This window comes from Ursus americanus, chromosome 9 (assembly GCF_024610735.1).
Source record: "Ursus americanus isolate L20-20 chromosome 9, mUrsAme1.1.p, whole genome shotgun sequence".
In the NCBI taxonomy this organism is placed as follows: domain Eukaryota; kingdom Metazoa; phylum Chordata; class Mammalia; order Carnivora; family Ursidae; genus Ursus; species Ursus americanus.
This window is the reverse complement of record NC_142135.1, coordinates 32,644,314-32,670,238: the sequence shown is the minus strand read 5'-3', so window position 1 is coordinate 32,670,238 and position 25,925 is coordinate 32,644,314. Positions and strand designations below refer to the sequence as shown.

General features: G+C 37.1%; 1 protein-coding gene across 1 annotated transcript in view; it reads left to right on the top strand.

The window, feature by feature from the left end:
- The first annotated feature begins 246 nt into the window (after positions 1-246).
- RIMS2 (regulating synaptic membrane exocytosis 2) overlaps positions 247-25,925 on the top strand; it is a 364,820-nt gene continuing 339,141 nt past the window's right edge. Inside the window, exon 1 of the mRNA XM_045805820.2 lies at positions 247-661. Coding sequence (XP_045661776.1) covers positions 540-661 — 122 coding nt within the window. The 5' untranslated portion in view covers positions 247-539. The remainder of the gene's footprint in view (positions 662-25,925) is intronic.

Genomic DNA, 25,925 nt, shown 5'->3' with positions numbered 1-25,925 from the left:
ACCTACATACTCTGTTGCTGGAGTTACTCGTTTTTCAGGGAAAGAAGAAAGGGTTGGGAAAATGCATCGTTTCTCTTCTTACCCAGTAGTAACATTGAGAAGATACCTTGTCCCCATTTTTATTACTTCTGAGATTTTTATTGCTGGCAGCCAGATGTGCTGAAACTCCTGACGACAGCATCTATTCATTGCGTGTTTTTAATAGGCTTAGAGAAATATGAGTAGAGTACATGAGAGCAGCTCAGCTTCACACTTCAGCTGGGAATGCCCAAAAAGCTTACTGCTGTTTAGAATTCTTGCTACAGTCAGGAGAAAGCCGAAAGCTGTACGGGTGCTGAATCTTCTACGACTGAATTAGAAGAATAATGACTGTACAATTAACTATCAACCTCTGCTCATTTAAGCACAGTTTCTACAGAGCTCAGGAGAAATATGGAACTTGATTGGCATGTTTGTATTTGATGGTGTCTGCAAATAGATGACTTTAAAGACAGGTGGTAAGGAAAAATAAGAGAAGGGGAAAAAAAAAAGAAAAAAAAATGCAATTTGAGACATTGCGCCAGGTCTGCAATTCTGTTTTATCTCATTTTCATGGGGTTTTCTCATCCCCACCAAATATTTTACAAAATGAGCTTTTTGGACAAACGCTGAACAATGCAAGGTGAGTAAAGCTAAACTATATTTCTTTTGGCATTGATATTTTCAGAATAATAAATCTCATCTGTCTATAAAAATTGTTCTGTATTGAAATGTTGGTATTATAAGGGTGTTGTCTTTTTACCATAAATATAAAATTTTATATAGTATTCTTCTTAATTGGTTTTAAGAAGGAAAATAAGCTTACTTCAAGGCACCAAAAGCATCTTAAATTTAACTAGTTTGACCTCTGAAGCATCATACAGGCTGTTTCATGATTTCATTTTCTAATAAATAAGATGATTAACTTAAAATGCCTGATAGATTTTTTTTTCCTTTGTGATCATGGCACTGATTACAATGCATATATAGGGAGGGAGATATATAATCATATGTGATTTGTTGGAAAATGTGAATTAGCAGTCATGCATGCTCTTTGTAAAACATGCGGAAGATGTTTCCTGGGTCTGAGACGTTTCTCTATGCAGGGTAGATCAATAATCACTTTTAAACAAGCTATATTATCAAACTGCTAATCATGCTTTGTATTTGGTCGGCTAGTTTGAAAGGATGCTTTGTTATAAATTCCTATTGCTTTCTCAACCTCATCATTTTGTGTGTGTGGTAAAGATTGTTAAATTAGGAACATATGTTTTAGACGGCGTCTCTGGCTTACACTAAAAGAGACAGCCTATTAAAGAAGGCTTTTAAAATGCAGTTTTATTATCCAGTTGTTTGCGTTGTGAGAATTTCTAATGTTATATACCTCCTATAGAAAAGACCCCATTTTAACTAAACATACGTGGAGAAAGCCTAAGAAAGAAATTCTGTGAACATGATAATAATGCACTAAAACCTTCTGGAAATTGAGGGAGAACTAATAGTGCATAGAATATTGAATGGTTCTGCTGGTCTCTTCTGAACAATGTGAGGCAGCCTATTTAGAGATTTTGAAAAACCTATTACACAGTATGTGTCTTAATTTAGCAAATGAAAAGGATGCTTTTAAAATTTGTTGGCATTTAAAATATTTACTGATGATAAATGTATCTATGATCTTTTCACTGAATATGGAATAACATATCTGTTTTTTAATAAAATTTCACTTTTTTCCTCAGTATGGTTCTATTCAGTTGACTAATTTTATTTTATGTTTGGTTTTTAGATAAAGTATATAACAGTATATGAAGTGATATGATACTCTATAATAGGCTATCTATGTTTTAAGATATTAGGTTTTTTAATTTAGTAATGTATCACTTGGGTCTTGACTGTCTGTAATTTATGGTAGAAATAATCTGTATTGCATGTTATATTTAAATAGAAGAGGCACTATGGCTTTCTTAAAATTTCCATGACCTGAAGCTACCAGAGTTTTAGGATTTGTACTCATCTTTTATAAATCTTCTCTTTGCTTGATTCCTAAAAATGCCAAGACTTTATGAGTTTAAAAATATTAATATTAGGTCTGGGTATATATTCACATGGGAAATTGTGCTTGCACAGTATGGCATGGAATTAGTTTTAAAGGAAATGTTAGTTTTAAAATATGAGAATATCTATATTTTGATGGGATTGTGGATCCCTATCCCTATGCTTTTGTTTTACTTCAAGTTTCTTTTATTGTTGGCATGCTTATAATTGCACTGCTCTCATTATTAAACATCTAGAATTTTATGTTGCTGCAATTAAACATTAAAATGTGAAGTTTCTGATGCTTCTGTAAGACCAGTCTTATTTAACTTTCTTTGATTTTTTTAAATGTAAGGTTATCTGAAACTACCACTTAATAAAATTTTATTCTGGTTTAGGGGAAAAATATATCTGCTTTATATGTTCTTAACTTCTTAGTCCTCAAAAAACATAAGACAGTTTTTCACATGCAGATCTACTGATTTTCATGAATAATCGTCTCTTGATTTACTTTTAAAATTAGTTGAAATCAGTTATACAAATAGTTATTATTTTAGAAGTATGAAGAGTGAAAATAAGTTTATATAACTCTCAATGCCTCCACATATTTTAATGTTTTGGTTACTTCGTGTTCAGATGAGATATAATTGGTCCTTTAGAACTCTTTCTCTGCTTAGATTCTTTAAAAAAATACAAATGGCTTGACATCAACATTTCAGTTAGCATTGAGTTAGAAAGTAAGATGTAGACTAAAAAATCATTCTTGAAGGAAAAGTCTTGGAAAAATAATGACCCTAGTATGTCATCAGAAGATGTGATCTTACAACTTGAAAAGTCTTTCTAAATAAATGAGCCTTTCAACCTTGTGGACTGGGCATTAATGGTTTTGAGATTTAAAGCATCAATTATGTAACTCTCCCTCTGAAAAGAGCAGTTTTGGTTGTTATAACATGTTTAGTAATCATTTAATTGTTTGGACTCGTTCAAATGAAATATTCGGTATTTGTGTTGTGACATGAACAATGATCTTTAAACTGATAGAAAAATAATATCATAGATATGGACAGTTAGATTATATTTTATTCTGAGCTTTCTAGGAGAAATTACTAGAATAGTACAATGCATCGATTGTAGACTGTATGTGGTTGAGAGGACCCTTTCAAGTAATAGTCTTGAGACTTCTAGGTAGCTAATCACATACTGAAATCTGCAGCTCAACTTTCATCAGGTTTCAGATGGTAGGGCAGTTTACTTCTATGACATATAAGCAATCAAAGGTTAAAAGATGAAAATCTCCCATAATATTTACTCCGAAAACATTGGCAGGTTCAACTTGTCAAAGAGCCAAGATTTTAAACACACCAGGATTATTTTATGGATAGTAAATTACTAAACTGTATATGAATATAGATTGCTGAAGTATTTTTATTATCAAATGAATATTGAAATTTATTTATGACTGAAAATCATTAGAATATTTTAGACTTGGTGTTGGAAGCCATATACAAGGACCCTTAACATTTCATACTGAAAGGTTTTAGCTTATTCTCTTATCATTATGGTTCTTGAGTACCATTTCAGTGCATAAAGAGGTGACAGGACATCCTCTGTGCTTTTACAACTAAAATGAAACTGAAGGTAAAGCAAGAAAAAAAAAATCAGTGTCTGCATCCTACATCAATGCACATGACAGGTTTTGAGGAAATGCCACTAAATTCTTGTTATCAAGTTTTCTTACTATAAACTCGTTTTTCCAAATTAAATATTTAATCAGATACAGAGATAATTGCTTTTGTTGCCAATAAAAAAATCCTCAAGTACTAAATTCATTATGAAGCCTAAATTTTGTGATCTTGTCTTTGGAAGCAAACATAAATATTGGGATGCTGGAAGATAGATTTTTTTAACAGCGCTCACTGCATTGAGTAATCAATTGCTTTGAGCAGTATTCAAATACATGATAATGATGACTATCTTTTGTGATAAAATTTGTGGAAAATGTATTTAATATCCTTCAAGTTTTTCCATTTACTGATTTTTAGTAATCGCTTTTGTACAGTGAAGAAATCTCTTGTTTTGTTTTGTTTCCAGATGTGATTTTTTCTTTGTAACCGAATGGGTGACAGTGAATTTGCTGTACCGGCTGGCCACACAGGGGCATAATAGGACTGGAATTTATTCAGAATAGACATTAAAGACAGTCTTTCTCTCCCTTCCATATACATCTAATGAGATAGGCAGACTTCCATATTTCAAAGCAAGATTACAAAGAACTTAATAGACCAAAGGATATTTGGGTTTGTTGGTGTTTTCAGTTCCTAGGAAGGTAACCATATGATCTGGTTTGCCTGGAGTAGCCCCATTTTATGCCTGCCATCCTCCACTAATTATTGTTAGTACTTCTCAAAAGTGTTGCTATTTGATGATAAATTGCAGGGCCACTCTATAAAAATGAAATGTAAGGCTTGAAATTACCTAGGGCAAATGGACTCTTTTCTACTGACAAATTTTCACAGATCTTAAACATTAATATTATTTAAATAAAATTTGATTTTGCGAAATAAAGGTTTAATTATTTAATGTCGTCGTATTTTTGGTGAGAAGTATTTAGCTCTTTAGGTAGCATTTACTATTGCTTTGGTTTATAATGAAGCCATCAATTCGTGTTCAGGATTTTTGGCATAAACCTCTGTTATTCATCATGGCACATTAATGACTACTTTGACATTAAAAGAACAGCATGCTTACTTTTCATAGCTCTGAGGGCGCAGTCTGCACAGTATGCACTGTTTGGAGTTGGTATGATCATAGCACAATTGATTTTTCATTATAGGAACATTTTTTTATGAACCGTCTTTATTCTGAAGTGTCAAGCACCCAGTAGTCTGATACACACGTGCACATATGTACACAAACACACACATGCACATATTTATTTAACCTTGTTAAATATATATACTAAGTATTATAAAACTAATTATTATATATTATAGATATAAAAGCTAATCTTAACAGTTGTCTATGTTTATTTCTAATCAAAATGACTTTTGATTCATGAATGTGCAGCACATTTATTTTTACTAGAATATTTACTGTGGACCTTAGCTGTATACCACAATTATTAGTACAGATACTTACTCTGACACTGATATCCAGTTTTTAAATATTTTCTTTTTGGGAACATTTTTATAAAACTACTGTTTTTGTGGATGACTGACAGGTAAATGTTAGCTGTACTTTTTTATTATCAAGTTTTATGTGTTCATGAAGGATCTTAGAAAACTCATGGTAATTATTGGTAAACTTTCTGTTTCATGCCGGCACTATTCACCGATTAGTAAAATGAATTCATTTCCTATATGCTGTGAACTATCATATTCAAATTCACTTATCAGTTACACAAAAAGATTCATGTGTATAACAAAAGAATTCCCAGAACTGATGCATAATTTAAGTTAAGCTTCTGAATTTGAGTTTTAAATATCTCAGAAATGTGTGAACACTTCTATTTGGGCAAAATGGGAAAAGCCATTGAACATGGCTTTCTTTCGCCTCATGTTTTTCAAACTATGCTTTTTGTTTGTTTTTTGTTTTTACCAGAAAATACTTCCTTCAGGATGTACAGGTAAAGCAGGTAAAAGTGGAGCAGCTCTGATTTCGAAAGTGGGACATGGGACCCACATTAGGTTCTAGAAACAATTTGCAGCTGCTTACTTAAAATCAAACTCAGGACTTGTCATTTCAACTCCTTTAAACTTTCCACCTCACGGTGTGACCTTTGAAATGTCAGAGATAGAGGTAATGGAAAACAGCAAGGAGAGCTGCCATGTTGCGTCAAGAATTGATCTGTGTCTGACTTTTCTATCAGTATCGTGTTAACTTTATGTTGTGTACTGTTGAACATGGAACTCGGGTTCGTATCTCAGGTCTGCTACTTACTGGCTGTGTGATGTTAGTAAAATCGCTATACTGTGAGTTCTTGACTTAAGAGGACTATATATTTATTAACCTCAGAATTCCAACACTTATCATATCCCTCATGCTTCTTTCTAGTCAATACTGGCTTCTCCCAACCTCCAGAACCAAATATTATTCTGCTTTTTTCTCCCTCAGCATAGATCAGCTGTGTAGTTTTAGAACGCAGACCATTTTAAAAAGGGGTTGTTCATTTTAAATTCCCACCAGGTGTGTTTGAGAGTTTTGGTGGTTCCACACAGTATACAACCTTTGATGATATGTTTTTTTTAATTTTTGTCATTCTGGTGAGTGTATAATAGCATTTTCTTTTGATATTATTTTGTATTTGCCTGATACAAATGTTCATATGTTCATTGGCCAGTTATACATCTCCGTTTGTGAAGTGTCTATTCAATTTTTTTAAAAATTAGATTTTATTTTTCTTAATGAATTGTGGAAGTTTTTTTTTTAATCTACCTGGATATCAGTCATTTGTCAGATATATACTCTATGAATATTTTCTTCCAGTCTGTGGTTTGCCTGTTTTTTTTTTGCTTGTTCATTTTCTTAATAATGCCTTTAGATGAGTAGAAGTTTAAATTTTGATGAAATATAATTTATTAATTTTTTCTTTTTTAAAATTATTATATGTTAGTCGCCATTTAGTAATTTTTTTTCTCTTAGGGTTTTTGTTTTCTGTGTGCTGTCTACAAATCCTTTGCCAATTCCTAAGTCATGAAACTATCCTCTTATGTATCTCCTAGAAGATTATTTATTTATGGTTACTTCTCTGTTGAGATTTCCTATCTTTTACTTATGAGCGTATTACCTTCATTTCCTTTAACAGAGTTATCATACTCTAGCTTTGAAATTCGTTTCTGCTAATTTTAACCTCCAAGTTCTCTCTTGATCAGTCTCCATTGATTCTTTTTTCTCTTGAGCATGGGTCATTTTTCCTATTTTTTAATATATAGAGTAATCTTAAATTTTATCTTGGACATGATTAACAATACTGTGTAGAGACTTTGAAATCTGTTTTGAAGAGTGCTGATTATTTTTAAAGCAGAAATTTAACTTGGCTGAACTTGAGCTACAGACTTTGTTTCCCTTGAGGTATGGCAGCTGAAATTTTAGTTTAATTATTTTAATTTTAGCTGAGTTGTTTGAAGTCTTTCTGTGCATGCATGAGATTTGGCAGTGTTTATTATTCACAGAAATTTCTTTTTCCTTCCTGTAGCTTTCTTTTCGTCATTTTCCCCTCACTTTCCACCTTCTGTATTTGCTCAAGCTCTTTTCTCTGGTTTTTCAAGTTAGTAAGATTCTGAATTTTCTAACATACATTTAGCCTGCAAGCACTGAATGGATTTGGTTGAGTCATAAAAATGGGAAGTGCACCTAAGTCATTCCTTTCTTCAAATGTCAGTTACACCACAGTGTGTGTCTTCTTGTTGTTACTTTCTAGGGCCTTCAAATAGTTATTTGTTCATATTTTGCCCAGAACTTTTTATCTTTGGGAGGGTTAGTTTGATGGCAGTTCCTTAGCCATTATCCAAAGAAGAATCAATTCTGTAACATTTTAAATTGTATTTATTAAACACTGTGCTGCCAGAAATTGTATTTGTAGTTTCTTTTGCAATCCCAACTTCATTGTTTGTAATATGTTGTGTTTTTCCAAATATCATTGGATAGCCAGTTGTCCAGTGGCTAATTTGGGAACCTCATGTTCTAATTAAATTAATATTGTATCATCAGAATATATAGAGAATACATAACTTTCAATACTCTTTCTTTGCTGTTCTATCTCATCCGTATTTTAATGACTTTTGCGAATGGTAATGTATGAGCAACATGTGCACAGGCTTTCTTCACAGAAAACAGAAGCTTGGTGTTTCTGATCCATCAGTAAAAGAAAAGGTCTGTTCACATACGATGAAGAGACAAAAGCCATCGTATTTATTCCTCATCTCTTAGGTGGGCATCCATTTCAAAGATAATTTCCTTGTGGATTTTTTAAAGGAAATTTGATGATGATTTTGACGGGAATGATAAACTAAAGATGAAATCCCACTTTGTGAGAGTAGTCACTGGTTCTTCAACTGGTGTCGATCACGGGATAAGGCATAAAATGTGTGTGCTGAAAATTTGGTAATTACTTGTAATAGTCGCCCATCTTTTAAATTAATAAATTTTTAGAAGGCCACATGTATTTTTTGCAATGAATTTTTGAACATTACATTTTGAACATTTTTTGGGGTCTTGTGGGGTTATAGTTTAATTCTGAAAGAAAATGCTGTGTATGTAAAATAGGATACACTACCTTTTCTCTAGAAACTGAACAGCTTGTTATGAAACTATATGAACAAAATATAAATCTGGTGATGAAAATACACTTAGGAGCAATAGTGCTTCAAAGAATATTACCACGTTTCCCATGAAGCCCATGGAGCTAAAGAAATGTTCATTATAGCGTTTACCATTGGTGTTGCAACAAATATATAGATTAGCAGTTTCAGTGAAAAGTGGTACCACAATTAGATACAGTCCAAAGATTATGTGGAGTTCTTCACCTGTGTGAGCATTCATCTTTTTAAATTTTATTTTATTATTTTTTTAAGCAATCTCTACACCCAACATGGGGCTTGAAATCGACCCTGAGATCAAGAGTTGCATGCTCTACTAACTGAGCCAGCCAGGTGCCCCATATATGAGTATTAATCTTTTAATTGTCTTTTAAAAGTTACTTTTGTTTATGTTGGCGTATGTCAAAAAGATTCATGGGGCTCCTGGTTCCCTCAGTTGGTTGAGTGTCTGACTCTTGATCTCAGCTCAGGTCTTGATTTCAGAGTCCTGAGTTCAAGCCCTGCGTTGGGCTCCACACTGGGCGTGGAGACTACTTAAAAAAAAAAAAAAGATTTATTACTTTATAAAACACGTAATGTGAGTGCATCGTGTATTAGTTTTCTATCACCACAAATTTAGTGGGTTAAAACAATACCCAGTTTTATCTTGCAGTTCTGTAGGTCAGAATTCTAGGCAGAGCCATCTGAGTTCTCTGCCCAGGGTTTCAGAAAGCTGGATCATAGTGTCAGCTAGATGGGCTCTTATCTGGAAGATCATGGGAAGAATCTACATCCAAGTATATTAAGATTGTTGGCAGAACCCAGTTCTTTAGTTGTGAACTGAGGGCCCTATTTCCTTACTGGATGTCAGCTGGGGGCTCCTGTCAGCTTCTACATGCCTCTAGTATTCCTTGGCTCATGGTTCTATTTTCATTTTTTCATTTTTATTTTTAAAGTAACTAATTTTTAAATTGAGACATAATGGACATATAACATTTTATTAGTTGTACGTATACAACATAGTGGTTTGATGTATGTATATATTGCAAAATGATTATAATAAATAAGTTTAGTTTAACATCCATAACCACACTTAGTTACACTTTTTTTTTATCTTGTGGTGAGAATTTTTTTTTTAATCTATTCTCCTAGCAACTTTGAAATATATGATTGTTAACTGCAGTCACCATGCTATGCATTACACTTAGTAGGTTGTTGCCATGTCTTGGCTATTATAAATAATGCTGCTATGAACGTGGGGTGCAGAAGTCATTTTGAGTTGGTGCTTTCATTTCCTTTGGCTATGTTCCTAGATGTGGAATTGCTGGATCACAAGGTAGTTTTATTTTTAATGTTTTGACGATCCTTTATGCTGTTTTCCATAGTGGCTGCACCAATTTACATTCCCACCAACAGTGTACACGGGTTCCCTTTTCTCCACATCCTTGCCAGCATTTGTTATCTCTTGTCTTTTTGATGATAGTCATTATAACAGGCATTAGGTGATATTTTATTGTGGTTTTAGTTCGCATTTCCCTAATGACTAGTGATGTTGAGCATCTTTTCATATACTTGTTGGCCTTTCATGTATCTTCTTTGGAAAAAATATCCACTCAGAACCTTTGCCCATTTTTAAACTGGGTTATTTTTTTGCTATAGAGTTGTATGAATTCTTTATATATTTTGGATGTTGACCTCTTATTGGATATATGGTTAGCATTTCTTGTAAGGCAGGTCTGGTGGTAATGGACTCTCCCCACCTTTATTTGTTTGGGAAAGTCTTTGTCCCTCTTTCATTTTAGAAGGACAGCTTCACTGTGTGTGGAATTCTTGGCTGACAGTTATTTTCTTTTAGTATTTTCAATATGTCATCCCATTCTTTCTGGGTCTGAAAAGTTTCTGTTGAGAAAGCCATTGGTCATCTCAGGGGGTTCCCTTATATGTAACTTCTCTCTCTCTCTCTCTCTCTCTCTCTCTTTTTCTTGCTGCTCTTAAAATTTTTTGTCTTTGACTTTTGACAATTATAATGTGTCTTGATAGAGTCCTATTCAGGTTCAACCTGTTTGGTGTCCTTTGGCCTCATGGATCTAGATGTCCATTTCTCTCCTTAGGTTCAGGAAGTTCTCCGCCATTATTGCTTTAAATATGTTTTCTGTCCCTATCCCTTTCTGTTCTCCTTCTGGAATTCCCACGATGAGACTATTGTTTCTTTTCATTATGGCCTATAAGCCACATAGATTTTCTTCCTTCTTTTTCGTTCCTTTTTTCTTTTTGCTCCTCCAATTGCCAATGTCCTATCTTCCTAGTCACTGATTCTTTCTTTTGCACGATTGAGTCTAGTTTTTAAATTCTCTATTGAATTCTTCAGTTTTTGCATTTTTTCAGCTCTGGTGTTTCTCTTTGGTTTTCTTTTCTTTTTCTTTTTTTTAAATGATTCCTATTTCCTTGTTAAACTTCTCTTTTTATTCATGCATTGTTTTCCTAATTTTTTTTTCAGTTGTCTGTGTTTTCTTGTAGTTCACTAAACTTCTTCAAGAGGATTATTCAGACTTCTTTGCTAGTTTATAGATTTTTATTTCATAAGGGTTTGTTACCAGAACTTGTTACTTTCCTTTAGTGGTGTCATATTTACCTGATTTTCCTTGATCCTTGATTTCTTATGTTGGTATCTCCACAAGAGTAGTTGGGCTCCTCTTCCAAAGTTTACAGGGTCGCTTTGGCAGAGACCGTTCTTCACTAGTCAGCTGAGTCTGGGTTTCTGGGTCTGTCTGCTGGTACTGTCCTTGGGCAGGTGGTGCCTGCTATTTATGGCTTGTTTTTGGTTGAGGCAACTGTTTGAGTTCTGAGGACTGGGATGGGGTTGTGCATACTGCTGGCTACGAGCAGTTAGATAGGACTGCTGACTTGGTTGCTTACCCAAGTGAGGCTATAGGATGGGCTCCATGGTTGCCTGATTCTCTAGTCAGGATTACTAGATGGTCAGGAGTGGGTACCTCATTCAGTACTACATGGGGCTATTTAACATTTAAAAAAAAAATCTCTACACCCGATGTGGTGCTTGAACTCATGGCCCGGAGATCAAGAGTCGGATGCTCTACAGACTGAGCTAGCCAGGTGCCCCCAGATGCGGCTATTAATTAGCTTCCTGCCCTGGCAAGACCCGGGACCTGCGTAGCTTGTTGTTTGGGGACCCAAATCAGCTCAGAGTATGCACTGAAATCCCTGGTCAGGTAAGGCCGCTGGTTTTGCTCTGCAGACAGGGGAAGCCACAGGCTCTGCTCTCTGTTCCAGTGCCAGTCTACGTAGGGATGTTGAATAGGCTGTGCAGCTTCCTGTGTGCTCTGGTTAGGTTCCCTGATTGGACAGGCTGAAGACTGTATACAGTGATGAGCAGGGCTGCATATTAGATGCCCTGCCTGGGCACAGTGGGAGAATCAGCTCTAAAGCTGGTAAAGCTCTTAGTTTATTGCCTTAACTCAAACTGACCTGCACCCCTCGTTCCCTGACCGAACAGGGCCACTGGCTTTGCTCTGCAAACTATTGCCTTTGCCTGCCTGTCTTGGATTGAGTGCTACTGGGTCACAGCTTCCAGGACCTGTCCTCAGCCCTTCTGGTCAGATGGGGCTGAAAGATACTTTCTACAGCAGGTGGAGCTGTGTTGGTGGGAGGTGCTGCTCCAGGTCACTTTCTGTTTCCCAAATAGGCTCTCCAGTTGGGAGGGGCCAGGAGCTGCCCTCTGCTTTGGCAATGAATTAATCGTCCTACCTGTGCTTAGTGTGGGAACACTTACATACGTGGTACTGGCTTTGCTCTGAGGGTGATCAGCTCTGCTGCCTGCCTCTTGGCTCAAGTGCTGCTGGGGCTGCACAGCTTCCAGGAGTTGTCGCCAGCCCTTCTGGTCAGATGGGGCCAGAAGACACTCCACAGTGGGTGGGGCTGTGATTCAGCTCCTTGTCTGTGCTTGGGCTCTAAGACCAGCACAACTCCTCATTTGAACGTCTGAGTCAGACAGATTTGCACCCCAACAAGTTCCCTGGTCAGAGTGTACCCCTGACTTGGTTCTGCAGATGAGCAAAGGCGTTGGTTGGGATTACTACTTGGGCGCTGCAGGTATGAACTCTCAGCCAAGATCTTTGTGCTGGTTGTTTTGAGACCCTCCCCCCATCTCAGTCAAAGTCCGATTCTCAGTGGTTGTGCCTTCAGATTCCCCAGTAATCCTCTTGCTGGAAGATCAGAGTAGTGGCTCTTGTAAAGTGACTCACAATGCTGGGGGTGCTGGTTGTACCTCATGGGTTCTCTTTTCCCACTGGAGGAACCAGAGGTTCAGGGGAGACCTCTCTGCATGATGCTGCATTGGCCTGGGGGAGGGGCAATGTGGTCAATGGGTAGCCACTTCTCTTACCCTTCTAATGCAGTCTGTCTTGGTCTCTGTGGTACAGGGGATGCTTCAGCCTCAGCCCTGTATTCTGGGATTCTCTCAGTGGTGTCTTGTTCTTGAACAGTTGTAGTTGTTCTTACTGTGAGGGGTGTGAAAGGTGTCGCCATCTTGGTGATATCACTCTAGCCAGTATAATTTAATTTTTACCTCAGTTGCCCTTTGGGCCATTGTTGTTATATAATTTATTGATACAAATATTATAAACTTTACCATCCATTATTATGAACTTTGCATTAAATAATCAACTTTTTTATTTTTAAAAAGGACCTTTTACAATTACCTACACATTTACTGTTTTTGCTTATCTTCATTTCTCTCTCCAGATATGGACCTCTTTTTGGCATCATATCTGTTCTACCTGAAGAAATTCTATTAGTATTTCATGGTGTGTGGGTCTAATGATGATGAATTCTTTCAGCCTTTGTAGGTTAAAAAAAAAAATCTGTATTTTTTCCTTCAGTTTTTGGAAGGGAGTTTACAGATTAGATAGAGATTTAGGTGAACTTTATTTTTTTTCTCTGGCACTGCAGTCATTCCGTTGTCATCTGGCCTCCACTGTTTATGGAGAGAAGTCAGCTGTAATTTTTATTGTTTTTCTCCTGTAGGTATTGTGTCTTTTTTCTGTGGTTGCTTTGAATACATCTCTTCATCTTTTGTTTTCAGCAGTTTGAAGTATTTTTCTTTGTATTTATTCTCATTGTGGGTCACTGAGCTGCTTGGGTTTATAGGTTGATATTAATCATCAATTTAAAAATGTTGGTCATTATCTCTTTAATCTTTTCTCTGTCCCATCTGTTTCCCCTTTCCCTCTATGACTCCAGTTACATGTATAATGTATTCATTTATGTTTTTATCTAAATGCTTTTTAAAAAAAAAACAGGCAGTTAAATTAAGGAGCATCACCTTGATCTTATCAAAGTTTGGTTTTAGGCTTTGTTTGGATAGTACTCTTTACTTTTTTCTTTTGTATTGGGGCACAGCCCTTACTCCTAAGGTATGGTTTCTTACTCTTAATGAGTGAGCTTTCTAGGGTCTCAACTGAATGCCTTGAGATTTTCACAAATATCTTTCCAAGCCTGCTTTATCAGAGAGTTTCATTATATTGTGTGACTTCTGAAGTTGCTCTTCATCTCTCAGCCCTCAGCCAGCGCAGTCTACCAGGTCCAGAAAGCCTGCATATGTACAGCTTAGGATTTGGGAGGAACCTGAGTAAAAACGCTATGCCTATTTCCGAGGTTTATTCTCTTAGCTCCCTTCTCTCTAGTAATCTGTGTCACAAATTCCCACTGCATTAGCAAGCTTGATTCTAATCTCTGTTTTTAACACCAGGGTGTTCTTTATGCTTTGTAAGCCTTGTGCCCTCTGTCTGCCTGAGCTCCAGTTCCTCATCGTGAAATTGTTGTGAAATTGTTTCCAGACAGAAAAGCTAGTATGGAGTGCACCTTATATGCTTTTCCTTTCTTAAGAATCTCAACCTTGGGTCATATCCAATGCCTTAAGGTGATTGTTTCATCTATTCTGCCCAGTGTTCTCGTTTTTTATGGCAAGAAGGAAAACCTTATACTAACTACTCAGGAACCTCTTAATTATTTTATAATAATTTAATAAGCATCTCTGAACCTGCCATCCCAAACAAGAGCTGGAGCCTTAGCAGTAATTTACATCTGATCATCTTTTTAACTTCATCTCATTCCCTTGACTCCTCCAGTGGCAATATTATACTGAACCGCACATTCCTCATTCCTTTGCTTTCCTTTTAAATATAGGTTTCTTACATGTATGTGTTCCACCAAAGCATCAGTTGTTTTACCTTTATGAAAAGGTGTTGTTCTTTTCACTTAATTCAATGTATACATTGCATCATATTGTTATGGGTTGTGGTAGTTCATTAATTTTGATTGACATATGATATTCCATAGAGTAACTATATCACAGTTTTTAATATACTATCCTGCTGATGGGCATTTGGATTGTTTCTAAATTTTCTCTATTGTGAAAATGCTCCTGTGAACATTCTCAGATATATCTCTTGTACATATGTAGGAGTTTCTCTTGGATATATTTCATTCATATGTTCGACTTTAAGAGATAATGCCAAAATGTTTTCCAACTGGTTTTTTAGGCAGTGATTGTTCAATGCATTCATAAGTGGGAATGAAATGATCAAAAGCAAAACCTTAATTAAAAAAGTTGGACAGTTTTAACCATAGCTGTTACTGGGAGGTGCACTTGTTAATTTGGCAAAAACAATCTTAGAATAAATATATTTTAAATGAACCTGCCCGTACCAGAAATTTGTTTTCATCCTTTCCTCTCTCCTTCCTGCTCTCCTTCCATCTCTCTTTTCATCCTTTCCACTTTCCTTCCTTCTTTCTTCCCTCTCTTTTTTTCCTCTCTGCCTATCTCCCCTCCCTCCCTTTCTTTCTTCCTGCCTTTCCTTTCCTTTCCTTTCCTTTCCTTTCCTTTCCTTTCCTTTCCTTTCCTTTCCTTTCCTTTCCTTTCTGTTTTTCTCTCTTTCTTCTCTCTTTCTTTCTTTTTCCCAAAGCAAGGTATAAAACCTCTACATCAGTAAAGGAAGATCTTTGAAATAGAAGTAGCAGGTGTTCAGTAGGCTTTAAAGAACACAGAGTCTAGGATTTTCATGGATAAAGTTTCCAGATTGCTAAGAAAAACCGCATTGTCTATAATGATACTAAATTACACTATTTGGGCTCATTTAGGTCCTTCATGCTATTGCTTGAGAATTATTTGTTTATTCTCAATTAATTAATTACCACAATTTCCCCCTTTCTACACACAACTCTATCAGGAAATGAATGTCTTCTTGATTTTTATCTCCAGAAACAATAAATGCTAGATCTCGAAAATTTGTTTCCATATCTGAAATTGTTGCCTCCTTTTTAAACTAGCTCTGAAGAATGTTTCCTTACTTTTTTTCCCTCTCATGTATGGTAGTTTATGAATTATCTCTTTTATTTGAATGTTTATTGTTAAACGGTGAAAACACTAGACTTGACAATTTTCTCTCTCTGTGTAAATCTTCATTATCAGCAACAAGATGCAAGCAAGTGAATCAGGGTATGATTTTCCATTCTCACAGCCGATGGTGTGCTTTCTCATTGCCTCTAGCTGCAGAAATGCAGGTGAGCCCTGTTAACCCAATCAGCTAGACATCTTCCTCCATCAGATCTTACAGATGGTTCGGATGTTTCAGAAGTCTCTTAGCATCTGTTTAAAATCTTCAAACTGCTTTTACCAAATTTGTTTGAATCTTATTTGTCGTTACACTTGATTATACATCTGTAGACATATAAGGATTGGCATTAAGAAATGGCTTTATTTCTTGTACTTATCGTATGCTAACATTACTTCTAGGGAAGCTATAATTGAAGTGAAAAATAAAAACAAAACAAAAAAATGTACGAGATTAGTGTATTCAAAGAAATAGAGGTTAATCTCATTTTATTTGGGTTCATAAAATTTTGCACATAAAGCAAGATCCTAGTTTTCTATAGACTTCCATTATATTTTCAGTGATTGATAATAGAAGAATGCTTTTTGACTTCCTTCACCTATGTCAAGTGATAAAAGAACATAGATGTAGCTTTTGTTTTGTTTTACAAATAGGAAAAAAAAAACTATAGAAAAAGGAATTGAAGAAAATATGCCAAAATATTAACAGTAAATGCTTCAGGTTTTATAATTAAATAGAACTAAAAAATAATGTGACAGTGAATTTTATGAAAATTAAATGTGCTAAAATATATAAAGCATTTAGAACATGGCCTGATAAGTAATGAATACTAAGTAAATAATAAGAATTATTTTTATTAATTACATCCTTTCTTCTATTCAAGATTTTACTCTGAAAGATTCTTTCAAGTCCAATTTCCAGGTCAAAAGCTTTCAACTTTTCTAAGACTCCTATCATTGCTAAATTGCTTTCCTAAAAGGTTAAACTAATTACATTTCCACAATGAACATATGAAATTGCTCCTCAGAAATGGCATTGGTTGCTTTCATATTGTCATATGCTTAATTTCATCGGTTGTTATATAAGTTTTAAAAATATGTATAAAAACATTTACTCATCTGTATTAATTTACTAGGGCTTCCATAACAAAGTATCACAGATTAGGTGGCTTAAAAAGCAGATATTTTTGTCTCAGAGTTCTGGAGACCAGAAATTCAAGATCAAGGTATCAGCAGGTTTGGTTTCTTCTGAAGCCTCTTTCCTTGGATTGTAGGTGCCTGCTTTCTTGCTGTGACCTCATGGTCTTTCCTGTGTGTGTGTGAGTGCGTGCATCCCTGGTATCTATCCATGTGTCCAAATTTCCTTTATAAGGATACCAGTTAGATTGGATTAGGGCTCTATTCCTAATTCAGACATTTCTACTCTGGCAGGCGCTCGTATGCTAGCATGTTGTTATTAGTGGCATTAGTGACATGAGGCTGGTCAGAAGGAAACATAATGGTTAGGTAGGTGCAAGAGGAGTAGGCAACGTGGATCTGAATATACAGACTGCAGAATAAAACAGAAATGCAAGAAAGAACAAACAGAGTCATAGTCAGAAAGGAATTCATAGCCTTTGCAAAGATGTCTGATAATCGTTTTCCTGCCATTAATGGCCTTGAGGCCACCCTGGGCCCCAAATATGTTTCCATTATAACAAGAGTAATAGAAGGATTTGATCAAATCAAGTGGCATAAATGTTATCTCCACTTCACCTCAGAGTTTGGTATGTTTTTGATGCTTTTTCTCAGTTTATCATTTACTGCTTTGCTCTTTTTCCTCTTTTTCCTGATTTGCTGTCACATACACCGTTTTGAAATGTTACATGGCTTTTTCCCCCCCCACAACCTCTTTTATGCAATTTCTTTTCTCTTGGTTTTTTATTTTTTTCCACCTTTATTGAAAATTGTACAACCTTAGACAAAACCTAACTTATCTTCTGATTTTAATCTGAAACCAATTTAAATCTGCAACTTTGGTGTAGGTATTAAATTTTGCTGAGTCCTTTTCTAGGACACTGAGTACCATCATTTTCTTCCCGTGACAAGTTAAAAAGCATCTATTTTAAACAAAGGCAGCTATCAACTACTTGTTATTTATTTTGTCAACTAACGTTTGTTAACTATAATTTGCCAGATGCTTTAGAGTCACCGAGGGGGAAGGTGGTGAAAGAGGCAGTAGGTCTCCAAGGTCTCTGTCCTTGGAGAACTTACACTGTGACAGGTCCACTCACTGCAAGGAAAACATGTGTCCATAGGAACCATTCTTAAACTAGGACTTTGGTCTCACCTTGGTTCTGCCCTAATTGAAAAGTCACTGGCAGATGACAGACTTTCATTTCCCTTTTAAGTTTATGTGGAGTCTAGGGCCTGAGGACTAGAGGTCAGAATCTTGACACTTCATTAAACTTAATCTTGATGTCTACTTTCTTCTTGCTGCCTTGCACTTGAAAAGTTCAGTTCATTAGAATTTATGGTAAGAGTTAGAAAGAGAGGAGTATCTTAGTACAAGTTGCCTAGAAACAGAGTCTGACAGGAATTCGGTTATGTATATTTTATTGAGTAAGTGCTCTTCAGGGGAAAAAAATAGCAGGGAATGAGTGAGGCTGGACATGGAAGAGCTAGTCAAAGATGTGGTCTCAGGTTAAGTCTAGCCATGGGGATGTGGGGGCTCTTGAGCATGAGTCGTTCCTCAGAGTTGTTCCTTCTATCTGTACACCCCTATCTCAGTTAGTCATTGGGTAAGAGTTGTCCCTGGGATGGGGGTAACCTCCTGGGTGAGATGGCAGACATCCTTTGAGATCATTTCTTTGATGAACAGGGGTACCTGTGAGCAACTGGCAGCCAACAGTCACAGCAGCTGGAAAGTGGGTGCACAGGCCTGGGAAAGGGGATTTGGGGGCCACTGATAATGTGTACTTTAGTCTATCCCTTGCACCATTTGGAGCCAGTTGCCTCCAACAGTTAAGTTTACTCCATTCAGGCACAGGTCCTCCAGGTTTCCGTGTTCACAATTTCTCTAAAAACGTACTCGAGGAGTGCTGGATCCTCGACTATTGCAGTTAACCCTGTGGCGGTAATTGATACTTATTAACTTCTTCTCCCTTCCCCCCGCCCAACCCCCACCCTTTTATTGGTCTAAGTGACTCATCTGCTAGGTAGACCCTGACCCTCATCACTGCAGAGTCTAAGCACCTTCTTGTCATGTCCTTATGATGGATTCCCCTTGGTAGTGGCAACATGACTTGCAAATAACAAGAGGCACTCTGGTGGATAGCCTGAATGTCAAACACATGCTCCTGCCCCCATTTCGTAGCAGCCATCTTACCTCCTCACAATGATCGGGGTCAGTTACTCCTGCCAGTATGATTATTCTTTTTTGGCACAAGGAGCACCAAGTAACCAGGCAGTAGCTGTAGCTTTAGTTATGTGTTCCTGGTGAAGCATTCCCTGCTTTGGGAATCAGGATCTCTAGACCCATAGAGCCTGGAGCAGCAGTATGACACAAATTTCCCAAGTTGATAATTGACAGTAATGGTTAGTATACCATTACTAAATATCATGTATAAGGAGTACACCATTTCCTAAAAGATAGCGTTCCTTCCTTGCAGGGTGTCCACCAACGCTGGAGTCTCAGCAGCATATTGAGCAGAACATGCTACTGCTCTATCAGGCTGAGAGATTCCGGATGCCACGGTATGTGTTAGGCTCGGTGGCTCCCATGATTGATTGATGTCCTCACTGCATTATCACTGCAAAGGGGACATAGTTCCTTTGTTTGGTCAAAAGTATGTTCTGTGAAATCCCATCTAGGTAAAGCAGGCACCAATGTACAGTGGTACTTGGTGAGGCACTTTGGGCAGGAAAGGCAAACCCATATCTGAACACCTGTCTATGCCCATTTGAATGAATTACTGACCCTTACAGGTGTTTTGTGGTCTCTTTGAAACGTGGAATTATACTGGGTGAGAGGTCGGACAGTCAGCAGGAGCAGTAGCTTTATTAGTCAGGGGGAGAGTAGAAAATGCTGTTGGGCACATGGATAGCTTATGTATCTGCCTCCATGGTTTTATTTCACTTATGGGGTTGGGTGGAGTTGGTGAGGACAGAGGCTGGCTGATAGCTCTTCATTGGTCCACTGGGTTATTTAAAGCCTCTTTTGAGGCAGATGTTCTCTGGCACACATACTGTGCAGTACTAAGGTCCACACACCGTCAGCCCACTCCTGTAGGTCCACCCACTTGTGTCTTTATTGGAACTCCTTGTCCCAGATCTTCCAGTCTTGCTTTTTTTCTGGTCCCTGATTAGTCATCTAAGCTATTCACCATTATCCGAGAACCCAGATACAGTTTTTTCTCTTCTCACAAAATAGATAACCAGGTGTACTCCCTGAAACTCGGCTTATTGAGAGGATTCTCCTCATCACAGCTTTTCAGGGCTAACCTTGAATGGGGCTGAGGTCTAGCAGCACTCCATTTTTAGCTTATGCTTACGTACTGAGCTGGTCCATTCATGATCTAAGCTCAGCCTTTTTCTTTCTTGGATACGAACTTCAGAGGAAGCAATGATGCAATAGTGTTAAGTGACTTGATAGCCTGGGCCATCTGTTTGGACAACTTACTTGTTGCCTCTGGACCTACTCAACCCAATCCCAGATGTACTGCTTTCATTTTATTATGGAATGCTGCTGAACCTCTCTGACCTTATGATTTGGTGGTCTCATGATGGGCTCTTCTGGATGCATGGTGGCTTGATGTCCCAAGGTTAGATGTTCCATCTCAACCATGACAGAAGCAGATTTTTAAATACTTCTCTGCTGTGTTGGCATGGCCTTGTTTCAGAATCCTGTGGGTTTCTGTTTCAGTTCTCCTGATGGGGATTTTCAGAGACTCCATGTGTCTTCTTTGTCTACTACTGTTATCTCTAGTACCATGGATTATATGGGGTTGTAAAATAGCCAGGATCCATTGCAGATTTTTCTTTTCTTTTCTTTTCTTTTCTTTTCTTTTCTTTTCTTTTCTTTTCTTTTCTTTTCTTTTCTCTTCTCTTCTCTTCTCTTCTCTTCTCTTTTCTTTCTCTTCTCTTCTCTTCTCTTCTCTTCTCTTCTCTTCTCTTCTCTTCTCTTCTCTTCTCTTTCCTTTCCTTTTCTTTGTTCTGGGCCCTACTCAAAATAATTGGCTATTCTCTTCTTCACCAAAGTGGATCAGAGAAGTATTCTCAAGTACAGAATATGTTACCTTCAAAATTCAAAGGATCCTAACAAATTGAGGATCCTGACAAATAGGCTTTTCTCTTAGTGTTAGGAGGTACAAAGTGCAATCAGCATTCCTTTAGGTTAGAGATGTTCCATTCCACTGAAATCCTAAAAATATAAGCTTTTTGAAATTTATTTCTCACTCATCTTTCAGAGTGCATGTGCCTTACTTTCAGCTTGCTGTTCTAGTCCTGTTAACATGCTATTATCAATGTAGTGGACCAAAGTGATGTTCTGTGGAACATTTAGATAGCGGGGTTCCGTCCAACTGTGTTATGTCAGAGAGCAGGAGAATTGACATATCCTTGGAGCAAGCCTGTGAATATATACAGCTGTTTGGCCTTTTTGAGTGTGCATTGCTTCTAATCCTCCTTTCTGATGGTGAAAGAATACTTTAACGAAATGAATAAGGACACATCACGTACTCAAGAGCATGTTTACCATCTCTAGTAAAGATACCGCATCTGGCCTGGTAGTCGCAGCTGGGGCTGCTGCTTGGTTATACTTACGGTAGTGTGTGATCTTCCATGGTCCATTTGGATTTGCAAAGGCCAGACTGGTGAATTAAGTGGAGATGTTATAGGGACCATCAGAGAGACATCATTTAAGTCTTTGAGGGTGGCGCTAATCATTTTCCTCAGAATGCCAGTCGTTTTTCATTTACTTTCTGGGTGGTGGTGGTGGGGTGGCAGTTACTCTCCAGGTTAAAAAAAAAAAAAGTTACAGTTCTGCCAGTTGCTAAGTATGTTCATTCTGATTGCACTTTCGGAAATCAGGGAAATAATTGGAATCGGTGGACCTGGCTGGGTCCACTGTGAGATAGACATAGGCTGGAACTCCATTTGTTGTGTGACATTTCATGCTCCTCCTCTAATTGGGAATGTGCATGAAGGTGATGATGGTGCTTTGGGTTCCTGGATGTTAGTGTCCATTTAGATATTGTATCCAGCCCTCAGCAAGTCTGGATATTCTCCTTTTGTACCATCCCCATTAACACTAGAGAACCCAGTTTTCTAATAGCATTTTCTACCCTTAGCTAGGGCCTACAGAGGATTTCTCCCTTGACAATTTTCCAGGATAATACTGGTGTTTCTACTTCATTTAATGGAAACCATCACTTTTTAAGCTTTGGGGAGCTATGTGATTGCATATTAATACCATCGGCTGTGGCCCTTGCCAGAGTGTTAAAGTCCTGTCTTCTCTAAATCTCTTACCAGCTTTACATTTTGCCCTCTTTGACCCAGCACTTTTAGGATTTACTGCCAGTCGGACTCTCCCAGTTCCTATTGGTATGTGTTAGCCAGGTTCTGTTTTGGTGTATAATCTCTTTTCATCCCTAGCAAGCCTAGTGCTTTCTCAGTTGGGTTATGTTAAGATTTGACCTTGTAGATTAGTTTGGCAAGAGGAGAGGTGGAAGCAGATCCCTAGGGAGGCCAGTATAATCTTCCAAGGCACCTAGCTCATTTGGGCCTTTGGCATAATCTTCAATCAAGGGGGTCCTCCATCTTCCAATAAGTGGAGTTGGGGCTAGTTTACTGCCATAGACCTAGGAGATTCAGGGGGATCTGAGTCTCAAGGACCTCTTGTGTATCCACCCAAGTGGTCCCATCTCAAGTCTCATGTTCTTATTGCTGCTCTGCTAGGGCTCTCATTTTGTCATAGATTTGCCTAGGCTGAGAATTTAGCCTTTTTTGAAGTTCTTTTACCTTAAGAATTAAATTCCGTAACTTAATTATATTTATTAGTCTTTAACTCTGTCTACCTTCTGGCTTTATGAGAAGAGGCCCTTTAAATGAGAACAGGGAGGCTCTTTGACCCTCATACTTTGCTTTATATTGATGACTGAGAACCTGAGCTTGTCATTCTTAAATTTTCAATGCATCTGTCTGGCATATAGCAACAACCGTCCAGTTCCAATCCTTACAATGACTCTTTCTCCTATACTTCTCAAATGACAGAGATATTGCATGATCCAGTGTATCCTTTCTACTTATAATCCATCCTATTTCACTGTGGGTCAAAATCTTAACTGAATTACCACTGCATGTCAGGGACCATCAATATTCCACTTACACCAATAATAAGTTACTCATTTCTGGTTGGCCAGTGAGTTATCCAACTTCAAAATCTCTTTGGGTCTGTCTCTTGGGCTCACTCCTGGTATTGTCTTAGGTCCAGTTTATTAGAAGCAGAGCCTGAGACAAGGATTTCTGGGTATATGATTTATTGAAGGACTGTTCTTCAGCAAAAACCTTTAAGAGGGTATTGGAAGCAGGATAGGGAAGGGGAAAGAGCTGAAGGATTGGTCTCAGGTAAAGTCTAGCTATGGCTTGATCCTGGATGTATGGATGGATGGGAGGGTGTGTGTTGAGGGGCTTGGATCTTAAGTGTAAATCACAAGGTAGTGTTTTGTCTTTTGAGGCAAGAGTGGAAGACTTTGATGTCCCATGAAGTCATGGGCTCTGGGCCATGCCTGGGGCGGGGGGAACGGCAGTGCTCCTTTCCAGGGGAGATTACTCCTGTTAGTTGAGGAGGACAGTTCCCTGATGGGAGGAAGTGCATGCCATTATAGCAGCCAACACTCATGGCAGCTGAAGGGAGGATTCATCAACCTGGTAAAGGGGATCTGGGAAGGACACGAACAGTGTCTACCATAAGGAGAAACAAAAATTACGTATATCTCCTTGGAATAAAGAGACTTAGCAGCTCTCTATAGATTTCAGTGTTTTACCATATCATAAAAATTAGCTGTTTTGGGGGCACCTGGGTGGCTCAGTTGGTTAAACGCCTGACTCTTGGTTTCGGCTGGGATGGAGGCCCATGGGCTTTGCGCTCAGTGTGAGTCTGCTTCTCCCTCTCCCTCCCTCCCTGCTCCTTACCCAGCTCACGCACGCATGTGCATGCACTCTCAAATAAAATCTTTAAAGAAAATTAACTGTTTTATCTAAAGAAAGAGGAATCTCTATATTTCATAAAGTAGTGAGAAAAAATGTTACAAAGAAAAATGATCTAAATATAAGTGTTCACATATAACTTTGCTAAAGAGGATGAATGTAGAAAAAGACAAGTATTGAATGGGTCGCATACTGCAAAGACAGCAATAGTTTAATATTGGGAAATTTACCAGTATTTTATCTAATAGGGAATTAACATTTTTTTCTTTTCACTCATTTTTCTAGAAATTTTTCTTTATACTTGAAGATAACCCACTGATGATGCGTTCACTCTTTAAATGTATTTATTCAATACATACATATGACTGCATACTACACAACTGGAAAAATTTCCAAGATTTGCATCTGTAACTTCTATTTGTAGAGCAAGAGAAAATAAAATACAATCACATTTTGAGAAAACATTTTAAAGAAATGGGTATATAATTTTAAAATATAGTATGTACTTAGGTATTGATAATAAATTGTCAACAAAATTCTCATTCCATTGCACTTGGGGTCCCCAAGTCATTGACAGCTCAGTAGATTTCCTCTGGTGCTTGTGCCATGTGGAGTCCTGTTACAGTGGCTGCTAAGTACACTGTCGTGGAGGAAGGATCATCTTCCAGTGTAGCTCCCTGGTGCCTCTTTAGTTCTCCAATGAATGCCAAAGACCAAATGCTCTGGTTTTTGGTTGAGGGTGAAGGAACCCGGAGCACCCTATTCTGATGTTTTTATCTTTTGTAACCATCTTTTCTTTTTGTATAACTATGACTTTCTAATTTTACCTTACATGTATATTTTCTGTTAACAACTCTAAGGGAGCAGAGCTAAGGCAGTAGGCTTGGAGTTTAGTAGGTAAGTCATATATGTTTAATGTGAGTGATTGAAATGTACTGGACCTGCCCGCTTGCACATGATCTTCTTATCTGAAAGTATATTTAGAATCCTATATTTTTTCTTATCTAGCATCTACTGCTGGATAAGCAGTTAATTCTTGAGTATAAAGTGTATTAATGATATAATCTTCTATATTAAATCTGTGATGTCTTTGAGTGGGGCAAGATTTTGGTAACTTAGATAAATGTTAAAGAACATTCTAGTTATTTATTCACTGTGTCAGAATTTTGGAAAATCAATTTCTAAACTCTCGTTATACTTTATAGTTTTACATTATAAATTGTTTACTGTCATATCTGATGTGAGTTTTGGCATTTAGGCATGAAGGGAAAAGTGCCTAGAGAACACCTCTTAAAACTCATTTAAAGTTTCCTTCTTTATGAAGTAATGTAGTCGATTAAGAAAGAAATAAAAAGTGCGTAGTCGCAGTCAATAGTTATAGGTCAGTTTTCTTATTGATAGTTTTTAGAGAGAGGGAAATTGGTTTTAAAATGGTTGTGAACTTTCTATTGGTGTGTGTAATATATTTGAAATAAGAATTACAGGCTATTTGTTATCTGTTTCATTAATTATCTGTAAGGTTGCCCTATAATTTTGACAATCCAAAAATATTTATAATGACCATAAAGTAACAAAAAAATCAATTGAATATGTTTTCTTCATGTTCAGAATATAGTTTGATTTCAATATTATTTCAGTTGCTAGCCATAGCCAATTATGTGTGTGTATGTGTGTATGTGCCTGTGTGTAATACAGTGCTTGTGTGTATGTACCTACAGAAACAGGCAACCCAAAAGCTGAAAATTCAAAGGATGACATATATTTGATCTTAAATAAATAAAACCAGAGAAGTTATTTATAGTGATGTCCAAAAGGGGACTTCATAATATAGCATTTCATTTTCTGTGTCTAGTATTGATTGTACTGTAGGGACAAATAAAATATGAAAATGTAATTGCGTTTTTAGGAAAATCATTAATTATTTCATGATTCAGCATCGTGAAGAGTCAAGAAAACATCAGAGGCATCTAGATTGTAGCTCC